The following is a 17977-nucleotide window of genomic DNA, read 5'->3' as shown; positions in this document are numbered from 1 at the left end:
GAGGCAATTGACTTTGTGGACAAAGATCACAGAAGCCGCACCTTCGACATTGGCTCAGAAGTTCCTCGAGGTATGATAAAGATGGAAATCACAAAGCTTGCTTTCCGAATAGGATTCCTGAAAATCACCCACCACCTGATTGGTGGGTTTAAGACGGTGGTTAATTTGTGGGAATACTGCAGAAATCTCTCTGGGCTTGCGTAATGGTAAAATTGTTGTCCCAAAAACATTTGAGCTCTGAATTGCCAGTGGCCGAATAGAAGATTGAGGCAGCTGGGCCACACCGGCCCAAATGAGACCCATGTTTTAGATTTGTTCTTTGATTCTGTTTCCAAGTTTGGCATCATTTAGTTCGTCAAGAAGTGAAAATCTATCAAATAAGAACAGAATTTTCATATTAATTGCATAAAAAAAAATGCTCAAGACATTATACACCATAATATCAAACACACACTAAAACTAACAAGGCTAATGATAGTCTTTAAACAAAGGGCAGGTACAAAATTTCAAAATTGTGACTTTATTCCGGGAAGAAATCCAGCTTGTGCAAACTACAAAACCAAGGGATTAAATTACATAGACAAAAACAATCTCATGTGGTTGCCTCAAGGTTTTCACATTTTTTTTACAACCAAATGAAACAATAAAAGAATATAATAAATAGGCTTAATGGAACTGAGAGCAATCCATTCTAATTTTGGTCAAATAGGAAAGGATGGATAAATGCAGAATTCAATTCCCAAATCTTGAGTGTGGCCTTAACGTTCACCCCAGTTGCATTGTTAAACAAGAACAGCCTTGCATCCCCGTAAATTGCTTTTGTTGGATAAATTCTTGATGTTATCACTCTTCTTCCTCCTTGAGCAAAACTCTCAACAATTGAATGATCAACCTGCATAAAAAATCTCATCAATCATCTTCTAAGTTTGATGTATTTTCTCATAAACCTCATTTAACTTGTTGTGTGGCAATCATGAAGAAGGTCTATCTCCCTTACCAATACCCTCATTTGAAACTTTTCGTCTGTGAACACAGGAACTGTGCTTCCATAAACTTGTTTGTAAACGTCTGAAGCTTTTGATGACCTGCATTAAGCAACTTCTATCAGTTTACAGCACAATCTTCTAGTCAGAACATTGAATTTTCATCATCATTCACCAGCCTGCCTCCCGAGGCGGCGCGACACCGAAAACCCCACAGACAAGTTCATATATTGAGTGTGCATAGATCAATCTAAAGAAATCTCTTTTCAGTAAGTGAATTCAATAAATCGATCTGAGACACAAACCTTGTTTCATCAGCACAGAAATAAGTTTCGACAATGCCCTCAGTTGTATTAACTGGCCGGAAAAATATAGGGGTAAGCTCTGAAAGTGTTTGGTCTGCTACGACTAGAAGACCAAATGGTCCCAAAGCACTCCTGTCCACAGCACCACCACTGCAACCATATTTTTCATGTTTTGTCTCTGATATTATCTCTACTTCAAACTCAGCGAATATGTCTAGCTGCCAACATTGTCAAAAGAAATTGTTGCTGAGAAGACATTAATACAACGTTACAAAAAAGATGTAATGTCCAAGTTTTAGACTAGAGGTGAACAAACCTGTGTGGCCTGTCCTATGTCAAGTGGCACAACCGAACCAGGTCCAACCACAATCTCTGTAAAATCTGTGCTCCTCAACCTCAAGCTCTCAATCTCTTCCACCGGCCATTGAAGTATATTAGTTCCAGTCTTGTTATCATACAACACCTTCCTTGGAATAGTCTGCAGAACAAACATTGTTAGAATTTTTTTTCCCTCTAAATAAATCATGCCCGTCTCCAAAATTCTATTATAAAACCAATTAAAACTCGCAATTACATCAAAATAAAATTAAATAAGGGGTACCTGAACAGAGGCCCATCCCTTGTCAAGATCATCAGTTTCAGTATCAGTTTCATTAATCCAGCCCCATAAGATCCTCCTTTGCGTGTTCTGGTCATAAAACGTTTTTGATGCATAATACCTTCCATAATCCACCTGTAACCCAATGCCCACATCCTCCTTCGGATTATCCGGGGTCCATTTATCGGTTACAGGGTCATAAACCCCAATTGCATAGTGGTCCCTCTTTGTGTCATCCAAACTAGCCTTTAGCACGTGTTTGATACCCGCTCCATAAGCCGAAGTATCCAATCCAGTTGACCCATTTATTGCAACCGGGTAAAAATCCACACATTCCCACATACCCGTACCCGGGACCGCATGCAAGACCCCTTCCAATAACTCGTAGGTTGTAAAATTGGAGGTTTGGTACACAAGCGAAATGCCAATGCTTTTATTATGTCTTGACCCGATTGTGATCCGCCATGTCCCATCGGGTCCCATCCATGCTGTTGTCGGGTCCCTAAATTCGTCAGTCTCGGTCCCGTTTGGTGGTGTTATAACCGGATTATTCGGATACTTAACCCAGTCAATAAGGAGAGGATCGGATAGATTAGCAGGGTACGCAAGATTTTGGACCTGTACTGACTCGTTAGTTGACCCGGTATAGAGCATCATGATCTGACCATCAGGAAGAAGCGTGGCAGACCCGGTCCACACGCCATTTATATCGTACCAATGATCCGGGACCATGGCGAACGGGAGGTAAAGCCAATGAATCAGGTCCGTTGATACGGCATGGCCCCATGTAATGTTGCCCCACACGGCTGAATCAGGATTGTATTGGTAGAATAGATGGTACCATCCCTTGTGAAACAACGGACCTGCAGGCAGACAATGGTTAGCCCCATCACAAAATCACATGCTAGCTTTTCTTGTTGAACCGAACCAAGTTGAGCTAACCACCGGTCAAAAGAGATAGCACCCATCACTTCACAAAAGGGTTGAAATCATGTGCAGAAATTTAATAAGACCCCATCTAAGTGATAGCGATGCTTGCTCCAATATATTATGGTGCCTTATAACTTACTTTTAATTAAAAAAAAAATATGTATGTAACTTACTTTGATTAGTTTTTTATATAAAATAATAATAATATAAATGTATTGATATTTTTAAAATATAAAAATGACAGTAAATGCGATAAATTTCGGTTTTTTTTTTAATAAAATAAGAAATGAGAAAGTTCGACCTGCTCGTGTTGATGAGCGTATGCACACACATCATCATCATCCATGAGCAGGTTCACTGGGAGACCCTACGGACCCCATCCAACATAATATATGGTCATTGTCTTAGCCAAAACTGCACCCCCTTCCTGAATGCTCGGCAACTTCTAAAAGCCACTCGTTATCATGACGAGTTTTTTTTTTTTTTTTGATAAATTTGTAATTTAGAGTCTTGAATAATTGGAATGGGAAGTTAACTTGGTTAAATCTAGTTTTATCAGCACATAATTTTTTTATTTAAAAAAATTATATTAGTTAGATAAAAAAAAATTAATTGGTCAAGCCAGCAACTCAGTAACCTAAACTTTTTTTTTTTTTTTAACCACAACCTCGAGCTCAGTTTCACAACTATTTTCAACTCCAAATATATGGCCATGGTAGCAAGTTAATGGTTGCCAAATATTTATTGTAATATATACTATTCGGACAGTATCAGCCGACCAATCTTCTTTCATTCGCTTTCTACACAATATGGACAAAATTTCCACATAAAAAAGTCGAATTATTGCAAGATATATATGGATACACTGAGCATATCATCAAATCAAAGCTGGGACATGGACTAGAAGTTGCCAACCCCCACATGTGCATTATTTCGAGCCAATAAAATAAATAATATAAAGATGGTCAATTCCTTTTTAAATGCAAAACACTTCTAAGCTTAATTTCGAGGGTCACCTAGTCTCTCGCGTGATTGCGTGTGTATTTAGTAATGTTATATAGAGTACTTTTTTAAAAATAATATTTTTAAAAGATTTTTTTGTTTTAAAATAATTTTTTAAAATTTTTAATATCAACATATTAAAATTATTAAATTTTTAAAATTTAATATTTTTTAAACAACTATTACAGTCTCAAACACACTTTAAAAAATAAATAAAAAACCTACTTTGTAGCCGGAGTTAAATCACCCGTTTAAAAAAACGCTGCCTGAGCATTCTATTCTTTTAATCAACTCTTACTTTTATAAAACACAAATCAAATGAAATATTGTCTCTTCTCTCATAATTTGTAAAGAAGAGTAACATCAAACTTGAGAGTGTAGATTGAAATTAAATTTTAATCCCATATAAAAATAAGAAATATTATTTTTTAGAGGTATTTAATTAATTATGCTGCAAAAAAAAAAAACTAAAAAAACCCTTTAACATAAGAAAAAGAAAAATCTACTAACCCTTTTTTATTTTAATGAATAATGTGTTCCATTAAAAAATACGATTCTACCCATGAAACTAAGCAAAACGCATAATAAAAACATGAGCTACTTTAACTTTGGTTATAATAATAAAAGTAAACAAAGATGTAGTGCTAGTCATGGAAAGGACGTACCATCAGGATCTGAAGCAGCAGAAACGAAGCGATCCCCCCACCAAAGACAGCAATAATGAGAGGAAGAAATGACAATAAGGATTTCATTAAAACAAAGCAACAAAACAAAGATGAAGATTTATTGAAATATCGAGAAAATAAAAAGTTCTACAATGTTACCTACCATTAATAGCTAAAAATGAAAAATGAAGTGAAGAATTAATATTGCACCTACCATTCATCCAATTCTTCTCAGGTTGAAAGTGGTAGGCAGTTCTTTGCCATGAAAACATAGCATTTGTCCAATTATAGGAGACCTTATCACTGAAAAATGATGGATTTGACTTTGGTGATACCCCTTGAGCCACTCCTCTTGGCTCTGGCTTGGAAAATGACTCTGTAGGTCTTGGCGTTGAAGGTGACCGGTTTTGGTTTTGCTCAGGTAATGACTCTTGGCTTTGGTTAATGATTAATGCGACTAAAGATAGCAAGAAAATGAGTGAGGCGAGTATCGCAGCAAAACCATTAAAGGGTCGCCGGATTCTTGCCGGAGAAGGGTTGTCTAGCAAGGGAGTGTATGGTGGGTCAGAAGAGGTATGGGAGGGGTTAGTATCCATTTCTTTTGGTGGGAGTTTCGAGGGATGCAAAAGTAAAGTGAAATGAAAATGGGCTTAAATAGAGAGAGAGAGAGAGAGAGAGAGAGAGAGCTTAAATAGAGAGAGAGGGAGAGGGAGAGGGAGACGGTGTTGTGTCAGAGACCCATTTGCTAGGTAGATCACAGTAAGGGTTGAAGTGTAGTGGAGGCTCGAGCATGATCTGGTTGTTTATGGGCGTGGATTTGTGGTTGTCCGTCCAACTTACTTGGAGAGAGAGGAAAATGGTTCTAATCAATGGAGCATGTTTATGAGTGAAAAGGGAAACAAATAATGTTTAGAACCTAAATAGTTGCTTTCGAATAATATTAATTTACAATACTCAAGATATTTACGGTATAGAAAAGAAAATAAATTTTTATTAAAACAAAGACATGAAATATACAGCGGAAATTCAAGCTTTGAATGGTAAATTTCAGGGAATTAGGAAAGTGTATAATTGGGGGTAGGTGTCATCTTAGCTTCATACCTTCTAGTCAAACTCCTTAAGCATATCTTTAGGGATTGAGATTTTTTACAAGGAATAAAGACACAGAAACACCTCACGCTACCCTACAATAACACACAGTAAAAATAGTAATTTCTGCATACCAAGATTGAATTTTTAAACTGGCTAATTATATTCATGTAGAAATTCCTGTTTTATATGGCAAGAATTTGTTCCGAAATGCGTACTGCAAGTTAACAAGCCATTGATCTGCTGCAATTCTTTGAAGAAACGTGATTATGTCAAGTGTTATTAGGAGTGGAAGGTTGTAAGGTAAGTAAAAAAACCGAAAAATTGATTAAATCGAGAAAATTAAAAAAACCAAACCGTGAAAAAAAACCGATTAGAATTTTAAAAAAACCTACCGGTTCGGTTCGGTTCGGTTTCAGTTTTATAGGCCTGAAACTGAAAAAACCGAACCGAACCCAAACCAAAAAAAATTGAAAAAAAACCCGAACCAAATTGAGCCAAACAAAAAAAACCAAGTTAAACCTGAAACTGAAACTGGTTTGGTTTTTTTTCAGTTTTTTTCGGTTTTGGTTCGGTTTCAGTTTTATAAGCCTTAAATTGAAAAAAGTGAACCGAACCCAAACCAAAAAAATAAAATAAAAACCGAACCAAACTGAACCAAATAAAAAAAAATTAAATCAAACCAAAAAAATTAAATCAAACGATTTTTTTCTAAAATGATCACCACTGGTAGGTTGGGTGATCTGAAGAGTACTTCGGCTTTGATGGGCCACGCATTCATAAATTGGATGTGGACATATGGGAATGTTTTTCTAGCATGTGTTAATTTGTATTTTACTTTAATTTAGTAAGGACCAATTACTAGCCATTTGGAAGTTCGAATACATCAAAATAAGATAAAGCGCTAGTAAACCCAGTTTTTATGTGTTGAAAATCTGCTTGATAAAAAAAGATTTCCTTTTAAAATAAAAAAAAAAACACTTCAAAATAATATTAAAAGATTAAATAAAGTTTTGATCAGACCTAAATTAATTCAACAAATTGATTAAATTTAAAAATATTAATTTCCATCAATTTAATATGAAATCCGGCCAACACCAATCTTGAATTATGTGGCCACCGGGTTGATTTGTCGGTGGGTTTAATAACATAACATTTGAGTTTTCATTTGGTTTTGTGATTTTGAATAACCGACAAGTTGTTTAAATATGTCTGGCCATAATTACTGCGAATGATATATATATTGTCGTTCAGAATAATTACAGATGGCCTTAAAAGCTGGACTTCTTAAAGAAGGAGCATATGAAGATTGATGCTCATCATCATGATTTGATTTTCAAGAGATTGGGAGATTCAGATCCAACATACATGCTGGGGTAGCTGATTAATTGGTTAGCTAATTTTGACCTAACCAAGAATTCTTTTGATGATATTTAATATTTAACATTATATTACAACTTGATTAGGTCTATTTTATCTCATTTAATTTAATATTTTGGGACCATTAGACCTCGATTTTGACAATAAATGAATAGATAGATAGATAGCTTCAAAAGCTGGCCACAAAATGTTATGAGCTATTTGGGAATATGGCCCAAATAATAATATTAAATAAAAATTTAATTTTTTTAATATTTTTAAATCGTTTTAATGTGATGATCTCAAAAATATTTTAAAAATTTTAAAAATATATATTATCTTAATAAACTTTTAAATAAAAAATATATTTTTTTAAAATAAGCATATCATATCCTCAAACAATTCTTTGGTAAGCAAGCATGTCCTTTTCAGCAAATTGCAAGAAAAGAGAGCAAAACTGGGCCTCTAATGATATATTTGAACTTTTGTATGTTAATATAAGAATTGTTGAGTAGGTTCTACAACAGTCTACACATGTGCTCCATGTGATAAGAGTAAAGTGTTAAATAATGACATGGAAATTAGAATTAACTCCAATTTCTGTGATTGATTTTGACACCTACAAAGTCAGGGGGCATTAATATAGGCTTTTTTTCCTCCTGGGAAAAAGTAATGAAGAGAGCTCCTACAACCTTGACTTTCACAGCATAAATCAATTTAAAAAAAAAAAACTTCAAATGTATTAATTATTAAAAGAAACTAAAAGGGTAGAAGATTTACTGCAGCAATAAATATTGTGGTTTTATATTTATTTGCATAGTGGATTAGAAAAATGAAATTATTATTTTGGAATTTTCAACGAAAACAAAATATTAGGAGATGTTTGGAAGTATGGTAGTAATTTTTTTTTAAAGTTTTTTTTTTCTCATAAATATATCAAAATAATATTTTTTTTTAAAAAATATTTTTGACATCAAAATGATCTAAAAATAATAATAAAAATATTAATTTGAAGTAAATAATAAAATCAAAAATTTTCAAAAATAATTTTGAAACGCAAAAACAAAGGGCTTTAAAGTACAATAAAATAACTAAATTAACCTTAAAATCAAATTATTTTTATCATTCAGGGGCTTTATCGTATTTTCATACTCTATTTTTTTCATATCAAATTTGATTATCATTTTTTTTATTGTTATTTTTTTTATTTGACAAAATTTTAAAATTGATATTTCTTTCCTATTTTATCATTCAACATTAAATTGATTGAGAATAAAGTTTTTTGATTGAATCCGGGTTTAGAATTTCTTGGGTTGCGAGTTATGAGATTAACCTAAATTTAAGAGATTTGTCTGGGTTTGCTTGATTTTTATAAGCTTTTTTTTATTTTATTTTATTCTTCAACATTTATTTGATTGGAGATTCAGCTTTAAAATTTTTTCATTTGTTTTCTATAGAATTTTTTATATTATACCACTATTTTTTTTTTCGCATTAGATGAAGATCCAAGATGTGATTTATATTATATCACTATTTTTTCCATGCTTAATTTTATTGATTTAATTACTTAGAACAAGAATGGTGATATTCAAACTCTTGATTACATAGTCATTACTCATTAAATATTCGATATCATATCAAAAAATAACATCAATCTAATAATTTAAGATACTATGAGGATATAATTAATTTATATTATACTTTACCGGAAATTAGCTTAGAAACACTCTTTATTGCAAAGTAAAGTAAAAAAAAAAAACATATATTTTGTATATATTAAATTTGATAATGGTAAATATACGTGGAATTAATTGATCAAAGACATACATACACACACAGTAAGAAACATGGGGATGCATGAACTCCCTTCGCTATCATGACAGCAATGATATAGGTTAAAGTGAGTGTCTGGTAAACATGGGAACATGTGAGATGACTAGACGTGTCCAGATTTATTGTCTCTTGTAGCCCTTTCAGCAAAACCACCATGTGAAGATGAAGCTACACCATGCATGTATCCAGATTTTGGCCACAGCATTCTTAGATCTTGAGTTGTTTGCAGCATTTGCTCGAAGAATGGTAGCTAGCTAGCCATGAATTTCAGTTAGGAGATCACATGATCTAGCTAGCTAGCTAGCTGATCATGGAATTCAATTTCTATAAAGGCCAAAACAATCCCATCCCTGGCATATATATAATTCCCGTCCTCATGAATGCCCACACAAACTCCTATGATCTTTTATCTGTCATCTCATCATCGATTCAAATACCATTTTATATTTTGAATATTCATAGCTTGAGGATATATAGCATTTCAAATAATATTTTACTTGAAAAGTTTGAGCATTCCATGCCGTAAGTGGCTGTTTCTCGCAATCAATCTGCACCTCTTGCTGGTATTGGTTTGCTTCAAATAATTAATTACTCTCTTGGTTTCATTATTAATTTAATTGGTTCATATGTACTTGATCGATATTCCTCCATTAGATCATCCATTTAAATATTGACAATCCATTTGCTGGATTATCATATGAAGAAGATGTTTGGAATCAAAAGACTCTTGTGTTACCCTTGAAATTAAGGTTGAAAATCCAGCCCACACTTCAAGATATTATTATTCTTGAGTCAAAATTTGAATTCTATGATGTTATTCAATTATTTTCAAACAAGTGTTATTTTCTTTTAATAGTGTTCACCATCCTACCATCAAACTTGTAATCAATGAAGTAATATTTATTTTTTTATATTAGAAAATAATATAAATTTTATTTTAAAATATTATCTAACCATTTTAATTTTTAAACTAAAATAATTATTTAAGATATTATAGAATTTTAATTATTAAAGGATTGTATTTGCATTTTTCAATATCTCATTTTCATTTGATGAGATATATTACAAAAAAAATATTATATAAATTATATTTAATTTAAAGCTTTAACTCATTCATCAGTTTAATTTCTTGAGTCAAGAGAAAAACTTTCACTAAATTTAATCAAATTTATTTTGTCTTCCGTTCATTCTTATCTCATATACGTTAATTTGCTTAGTTTTTTCAAGAAATGTTTCTCTTCCTTTATTAAACCTTGTGTTATTGAATACTAATATTTAATACTAACATGTTACGAATAAATTGCGTACTTGATCAGCCTTGTTGATATATATACGATCATTTACCTTCTTCCAAAAAAAAAAAAAGCTGTGGCTTGTGCAAGAACACAATTTTTAATCCTTTTTTTTTTTTTCATTCCTTGTTGATATAGACCTTGAAAAGAATTTCAATATGAACGTTCAAATCCTATCTAGAAAGCTGATAACTCCATCATCTCCAACTCCACACCATCTTCAAAACTTGAAAATATCATGGCTTGATCAGTTTCTCTCACCACATAATTATTTACCTTTCATTTTCTACTACCCATCCACTGGTGATGAAAATAACGAAGAAAGAAGCAAGCAATTACAGAACTCTTTATCAGAGATATTGACCATCTTCTACCCACTTGCTGGAAGGTACATTGATAACAATCTCATAATTGATTGTAATGACAAGGGAGTTGAATATACAGAAGCCCAGGTAAGCGGTGGCCTCTCACTGCTTCTCGAAGGAGGAGAACTTGAGACCGAGCTGCGGAACCATTTGGCTCCACATCCAGTTCAACCTGACAACAGCCCTCTAGTACTAATCCAATTCAACATGTTTGAATCCGGCGGGGTGGCCATTGGCTTGTGTGTGACACACAGGGTGGCTGATGCATATACAGTATTTACATTCGTTCGTACTTGGGCTACAGCATGTAAATTAGGGGTTGATGAAGTACTACATGCCCCAAGTTTCCAATTACCTTCCTTCTTCCCATCAAGAGATACAATATCTTCTCCTAATCGATTCATCGGCCGCAACCATCACAAGATTGTGGTTATGAAGAGGTTTGTGTTTACTGGTGCAGCCTTGTCGAAACTGAAGGCTGTTGTTAGTGCCAGTGTCAATGGATCACACCAGCCGACACGAGTCGAGGTCGTGACAGCAGTTATATGGAAGACACTAACAATGGTGGCTCAAGCGAAACATGGTCGGTTAAGGCCTTCCCTCTTATCGCATACGTTTAACATGAGAGGGAAGATAGCAATGCCTATACCTGATAATTCTTGTGGGAACTTCATAAATGTGGCACTTTCACACTTTACAGCAGATGATGAGACCAAGGTGCAACTTCATGACTTTGTAGATAGAGTTTACAACGGAATAAAGAATATGGTATCAGATTGTGCAAGAGTTTCAAGTGATGACGAGTTATTTGTTATGGCGGAGAAGATCAGGATCGAGACGATAAAAGCATTTACCAGAAGCGAAAATATGGATCTCTATATGTTCAATAGCTGGTGTCGGATGCCAGTTTATCAAGCAGATTTTGGCTGGGGAAAGCCTGGTTGGGTTAGTGGACTGTATGTGCCTGGTGTTGAGATGGTTTTTCTTGTAGACACTAAAGATGGTGATGGAATTGAGGCATGGGTGAGCTTGGAAGAAGATACTATGCTGCTTTTTCAAGAAAATCCTGACATTAAGGCATTTACTGGCCAAGAATTATAGTACCATCAGTACTGAACAGAGTCTTGATTGCGTACCTCATGATAGCTTTAAGAGTTTGGATTTTATCGGATCATGTCCCCGAAGAGACTACTCAAAGGGAATTGACTTCGAGAATAAAATTATATGATACTAACAAATTTCAAATAATATGAGTGGAATAAACTTGGGGTGTTAAAAGTTTTGCATGAGTATGGCTTCAACAAGAAATGGAGCCCTTGCATATTGGTGCAAGAGCATTACACAAGTAGTGTCCTCCCAAATCTTTTAGTTGTATTAATTTTATTACAAACATTTTTATTACCCCAACTTGCATTCTCCGTTAGTGGTGGTTAATAGATCCGTCAAGTATGCATGCGTTTGCCATCCCCTTGGCATGTTAGTGCGCACGAAACGAAACCCCAATTTGGAATTGAAAATAAATTATACCTTATAATTTGGATATTCCAAGAACCTTCTATCGGAATTATGCTGGTTCAGGTAGCTAGTAGCCTTCGTTAGTATTCTCTCTACAATTTTTTTTTAAAAAAAATGCTCCGAAAACTTGAATAACATCGTAAATGATGAACATTGCATGGCATTGACTGACTCTACCTAAATATTTAGGATTGAAATGCACAAAACAAGAACAATAACTTAAATATTAGGTTTAAAACTAGGAGGTACAAGAGCATGTATTTCTATATTTAAAAGAATTAACAAATATTTAGGATTGACTGACTCTACCTAGAGGGTAAACCGACCAAAACTGAAGAACGAAGGGAGAGGGGGGGTTTAATATACTCAAGACATGATGGCATTTTTCTGAAGATCATTAAAGAAGGGGATTTACAATTAAGACAAGAAGATTCGAGCAGAAATAGTTATGTAGGATGATGATGGTCCTCAGGTCTCTAATGGAAGTCTTCTCTTCTTTGCACCTCTGCTTCAAAACCACTTGCGAGTATTTCCTAGAAAAAAACATATAAAGTCTTTCATGTTGTATGTGTATATTAGAGTATTCTCCTCTTCCTTGTGTATTCCTTGTAGCATTTATTGAGCACTCGACTTCTTCCACATCACAAGGGACTTGAGAAACTCCATGACCTAAGATAATGACAAGCACATTAAATTGCTGGGGACTACAGATCATTTCTAACGTAGCGCAAAGGCAGAAAAGAAACCTCATGGGGACACAGAATTAAGAGATCCACGAGACATGTTTCACGAAGCATTTCTAAAGTTAAAAAGTAATTCGAATAAAAATAAATTGTACCTCGGATGGGTCCCTGAGAGAGTAATATGCATTGCTTTCCTTGGGTGATTTTGATACCAGAATCCCATAACCACAGTTCCTCTCTCTCAAAATCTATTGGATGTGCATCAAAGTAATTCAGCAGATAACTAAAGAACATGTCATAAAAAATTCAGCAGCATATACTAAAAAGAAGATGTCGGGGTATTTTATCCATAGATTACCTTAAATGCATCTTCATCTGTCCGGTCATCTCCAACATAAATAGGGAGCACATCATCACAATTGCTGAGACCTAAAACATATTTTTGTTGCAACTCAGTATAAAGCAAAGCTTAATATTCTATAAATCATTTGTAACAAACAGTTCAGGAGTAAGAAGTTGCTCACCTAGTGATTCAAGTAGAAACACAAGAGCTTTCCCCTTGTCCCAATTGATCGTGGGACGAATTTCTAAAACCTAATCATTATGAAAATAACAGAACATAAATAATAAATTCTTTAAACCAAAAGGTGCGGAGATTATCGAAACTAAAAATGTAAGTACAGATGATTTTATATGATGGATCTAAAATTTACCTTCCTCCCAAAAGTCAATCGCAGGCGAGGGTACTTCTTAATGACATCTTCGACACACTCCCAAACTGCTTTCCATTTCTGAAAACAAATTCAACAAAGAATGATTAAAACAGGAATAGCTCCTTTGGGTGGCAAATAACACAAGAGAAGTGGATTGAAAATTCAAGATTTAAATGCTCAAAAAAGAAACATACATCTTCATCAACATTTCGGTAATGTACAGAGACACAGAATTTATTGTTCTCAACTGTTGCACCTTTAATTTCTTCGGTACTCTTGAGAAGGGAGCTAAAAACCTGCAAGTAAGAAATCAAGAATAAGCAAAAACAAACAAAAGCACATCAAAATTGGCATTAAAGAGAAGATGTTCCCAGACCTCGTCGATCATAGGTAAAAATTCTCTAGCTGGCTGGAATAAATTAACTTCATTTCCCTACATTCAGAAAAATCAAATGAAAAACTCAATTTAGAAAATTATGGGCAGATGTGAAGACACTGCAAAGAGATGTCAAGATTTTCATGGAGGTTTACCTGCATGTCCGTAGACTCGATACAATTTGGGTGATCATCAGATGTGGAGTGCCTAACAGGGCCCACAATATCCATTCCATGGCTACCCGCATAATAGAGTTCTGTGAGTCCTACAAACTCGTATACCTGAACAACAAACCCACCAAGGATGAATGAAAACATGAACCAAGGAAAATAAATGCTGACAAAGTCATCAAAAAGTGTTTTCATTTATTTTAAAACAAGTTTGTTAGTTACCTTGTCACGGCTTCTTCCACTAATTATTGCTGTGGGGAAATATTTTGCCACTTTCTTTACAGCAGAACGCATCTATAAAAAAAATGCAGGACTTCAGTGATGACGGTAAAAAAGAACAGGATAGGAAGTGAATCTCAACAGTAAATTTTCCATATATGCCATTCAGAAACTATTCTTACAACATCAGACATGAGGGCATTGTCGGGATTTTCTACAATCGGCGATAGAGTACCATCATAATCCAGGAACAAGGCGATTCTCTTGCCTTTTGCAAAGTTTGCAATTTGCTCAAAAGATGCAAGAGCAGATGGATATTTAAGCTGCATGATGGAGAAAGATGCACAAGATCATAAAAATTAATCATCTACCAATATAACAATAATATAAAACATATAAATGAACTTGAAGGAAAAGAATTACAAGCCAAGTGCGGTAGGCAGCTTCCGGATCAGGCGAGGAAAGCTCCATGTTAATATCCTTGTTAAACTTCTTGTGAGGAGGAGATGATGATTTCATTGCGTCCAGCCAACCAATGGAGCGAACATCATCAAGAACTCCAGTTTTCTTCTTAGGAATAGATAACCATAGATTCGGCGAAAAAGCTGCACCGCCTGAGGGTGAGCATGGGAACAAACCATGATGCCCACCTAGTCTTGACTTGCCTAGGGGTGCAGAATCAGTGAGCACAGGAGCACTGTGATTTGATTTGAGGTCCATCGGATCCAGATGATCCAGATTCGTAAGATAATTTATAACGTCCAAAGAAAGCAAATGCTAACAGTAGATTGTCCTTGCAAATTGAACCTACAACAGATTTTATTGGATGTCAGGTATCTCTTCACCCAACCCTTTTATCGAGGAAGAACCACCTCTTCAGAGTTAACTTGTCACTGCTGCTTGGCAAGCAGTCCATCAAGCACTGGGCTCCTGAATGCTAATGGCCATAACAAATGCTCATAAAAATATAAACAAGTACAATGTCAAGTTTCTCTTCAAAGAAAACCAATATCCAATTTACCTATAGGTTTTCATCGCCTTAAGCACGATGGGCCAAAAAAGGGCTTGAAAATGCTGTTAATATTTTTGCTTTCACGTTCCACAGGAAATCTTCAATCCTCTGCAAAGCATGGAGAAACAACTAAGTGATGCAAGAGACACCAAAATAAAGCAGTTTTAGTAAATCCTAAAATAATCTACTGTATGTAGCAGAGATGTTCAAGTTGAATGTGCAAATGATTGTGCAAAACGAAACAATCATTAAAAGAAAAGGAATAAAACCCACAAAGCAGTTCCCAAGTAGGCTTGAAAAACTTTGGTGTGGCAAACAGAACATTCTCAAAAAATAATGGACTCGGTAATTTGCAAATCACTACCAAACCACAGAATTCAACACGCATGAGAACTGCCACTAGACAGAACAGAAATATATCTTACAATGAGTTATCTATTCTGTATCCATGTTAACTAGAAAGCCAAAACATTTTCAACTGGTTGTTAAGACTCTGATTGTCAAGCATTCACAATTTCCTAATATAGAATCCGTTTCCATAAGCCATAAATCTTCCAATAAAGGACTCTAGTTTTACAGGAAACAACTCCAGATAAAATCAGCAGTGCGGCATCCATCAACGAATTCAAAACGCCAAGATTAAACTATTTTAATCATTCTCCCTAAATAGTGTACTAATAACATTATTAACCTAAATAGTAGGTGAACATCATGGAAAAAGAACACTAAAGCAAATCCATGTAACCCGACAAACATTAAAAAAAAAAAAAAAACAGTGTTCACTGTTCAGCATTTAAAAACTGGCCCACAAAGATGATATCTGGTAAGAGAAAAATATGAGCAAATGGTAGTTGTGTACAATAAAAAGCTGTCAATACTCATTTATCCCCACATGGTAGAGATTGAAGCATACCATATGCAACCACACATAATGGGCCTTTACAAACACGGAATCATTAAAACACATGGGCCCGGAAGATTTATCAACTGATGTAAATATATATCATAAATGCAAATTAAAAATTAAAAGAAAATCATTTATTTTCAATAACAAAGATATCTCCATACTTTTGTTGCTATTGCTATCACATTCTTCTACTCTAAACTCAACAACCCAACAGCAACAGCAACAACAACACCAAGTTCCCTCAAAAAAGAAAACCAGTCATACACAAAGTACTCAAAAACCCATATAACAAAACCACTCAAAAAACCAATTTTTTAAAAAAAGAAAGAAAAATAGAAAATCCCAGAAAATAAAACCACTCAAAAAAACTCTTTTTTTTCAAAAAGATAAATCCCAGATAGTAAAACCACTTAAAAACTTATATTTCTTTAACGTGGAGGAGGAGAATCTGTGTGGATTTATTATGGTCAATATTCCAGCAAGGGAAAAATAAGGATTCATGAACACGATTTTAACGCAAAAAAGAAAAGAAAAGAAAAAAAGAAATTGACATTTGACGACGACCATTTAGCGAATAAAAATTCGGAGAGATAAGAACAAAGGCTTCGATCACCATTGTCATTATTGCTTTATCAAACACACAGCTTTGAAAAATGTCGTTTTTGCCGTTACGAAACAAAAACTGAAAAAACTGAAAATAATTTTAATTTTAATTTTAATTTTAATTTTGACCAAAGAAAAAAGACACAATAACAAACTAATAAAACTAACACCAAAACTTAAATCAGATTCAATTAATTAATTATTTTTTTTTAAAAAAAAAGAGAGAGATGCAATCAATGAAACAAGCAGCAGAAATCAATTTTTTCCCTCCAAGCAAAAAAAAAATGACCGAAACGTTTCTCGCGTAAGTAAGAATATAAAAAGAATCAATAACACAGACATGGAGAATTTGACGACAGAAAACGCTGTCGTTTATAAAACAAACAGCATTCCAGCTTGCAAGACAGCAGAGAAAGATGAGAAACTAAGGAAGATTGGACAGACACGCCGTCGTTTTATACAGAGATATAAGAAAATTAACGTACCTAACAGAATCTCCAATACGAAATGAAAACGTACGCTAAGGAAATCTTTAAAATGCAGTCGCCTTCCTTCAAGAATAAAACGCAAGGAATCAGATGAAACGAAACCGTTTAGATATTTTACAGTCGTCGTAACGAAATGAAACGAAGAAAGCCAGCCCCAGCCCCCAACAACAGAAAATAGATTTCCTTCGGAAGAGAAAGAGAAGAAGAAAAAATGGGAAAATACCTTTTTTTTCTGAAGAATCGCAGAGAACGAGAATCAAGCGATAGAAAGATTTCTCTCTCTTTGACGCAAAACAAGGAGGAGCTAGAGATAGGGAGGGAGGGAGGAGAGAGGAGAGAAGAACGTTGGTGAGGAGAGCAGGTATTTATAAACAAGAATATAGTTTTTTATTATTTTTATTTTTATTTTATAAATGAATGTGTTTTATAAGCCTAATTTCACGGTATTTAAATTAGAAAAGTAGAAAACCTCTCAACTGTCAAACTGTTGAAATAGTAATTTTTAGCAAAAAACTATAAACATCAGTTGGCGCGTTATTATTACGCGTACGTTCGATGACTTTTGAGAGTGGTCGTGGTGATGGAGGTTCGTTTGTCAGGCAGCGATGCTGGAAATTTGATTCGATAGAAATGAAAAATCTCTCTTTAAATGAAAAAAATACTAAAAATAACTTATTTTAATAATGCAAAAAATAAAACCTTGGTTTGGTGGTTTTCTCACGTGTCAAGAGAAGAATTTTGTTTTACATTTATCTTAAGATTTAATTGGTAGGTGAAATTTAGTTAAAAATATTGTAATTCTATTCTAAAAATAATATTTTCTTTTAATTTCATTGATTTTTTTAATGTAACTTATTATCTTGATATCAT

General features: G+C 34.1%; 3 protein-coding genes across 6 annotated transcripts; 1 reads left to right on the top strand and 2 right to left on the bottom strand.

Moving 5' to 3' along the window:
- Positions 1-504: 504 nt before the first annotated feature.
- On the bottom strand, positions 505-5360 carry LOC7476741 (acid beta-fructofuranosidase 1, vacuolar). 2 transcript variants are annotated; one of them, XM_024586006.2, is made up of 7 exons: positions 4698-5360; positions 4484-4492; positions 1890-2749; positions 1605-1766; positions 1289-1506; positions 998-1085; positions 505-892 (listed from the first exon to the last, which is right to left on the bottom strand). In XM_024586006.2, the coding sequence occupies exons 1-7, from the start codon at positions 5077-5079 to the stop codon at positions 692-694; spliced, it is 1920 nt and encodes a 639-aa protein (XP_024441774.1). In that variant the 5' UTR covers positions 5080-5360; the 3' UTR covers positions 505-691. The 2 variants fall into 2 exon arrangements, with proteins under 2 accessions (XP_024441774.1, XP_052303647.1); XM_052447687.1 differs by lacking the exon at positions 4484-4492.
- Positions 5361-10142: 4782 nt separating this feature from the next.
- On the top strand, positions 10143-11705 carry LOC7481814 (stemmadenine O-acetyltransferase). Its single transcript, XM_002322361.4, has one exon. The coding sequence runs from the start codon at positions 10215-10217 to the stop codon at positions 11520-11522; it is 1308 nt and encodes a 435-aa protein (XP_002322397.3). The 5' UTR covers positions 10143-10214; the 3' UTR covers positions 11523-11705.
- A 428-nt stretch (positions 11706-12133) lies between these two features.
- Positions 12134-17486, bottom strand: LOC7481813 (trehalose-phosphate phosphatase A). 3 transcript variants are annotated; one of them, XM_024586060.2, is made up of 14 exons: positions 17331-17486; positions 17105-17170; positions 15119-15217; positions 14521-15034; positions 14280-14420; positions 14101-14172; positions 13864-13989; positions 13709-13765; positions 13527-13628; positions 13333-13410; positions 13144-13213; positions 12978-13048; positions 12775-12867; positions 12134-12605 (listed from the first exon to the last, which is right to left on the bottom strand). In XM_024586060.2, exons 4-14 carry the CDS (start codon positions 14815-14817, stop codon positions 12552-12554), a joined length of 1161 nt encoding a protein of 386 aa, XP_024441828.2. In that variant the 5' UTR covers positions 14818-15034; positions 15119-15217; positions 17105-17170; positions 17331-17486; the 3' UTR covers positions 12134-12551. The 3 variants fall into 3 exon arrangements, with proteins under 3 accessions (XP_024441828.2, XP_024441830.2, XP_024441829.2); XM_024586062.2 differs by having other exon boundaries at positions 14521-14904; XM_024586061.2 differs by having other exon boundaries at positions 17105-17166; positions 17331-17474.
- Between the last annotated feature and the right edge of the window lie 491 nt (positions 17487-17977).

The sequence above is a fragment of the Populus trichocarpa genome, chromosome 15 (assembly GCF_000002775.5).
Source record: "Populus trichocarpa isolate Nisqually-1 chromosome 15, P.trichocarpa_v4.1, whole genome shotgun sequence".
NCBI classification, from domain to species: Eukaryota; Viridiplantae; Streptophyta; class Magnoliopsida; order Malpighiales; family Salicaceae; genus Populus; species Populus trichocarpa.
Note: the sequence above shows the minus strand (reverse complement) of the source record. Positions and strands in the feature narration are given on the sequence as shown.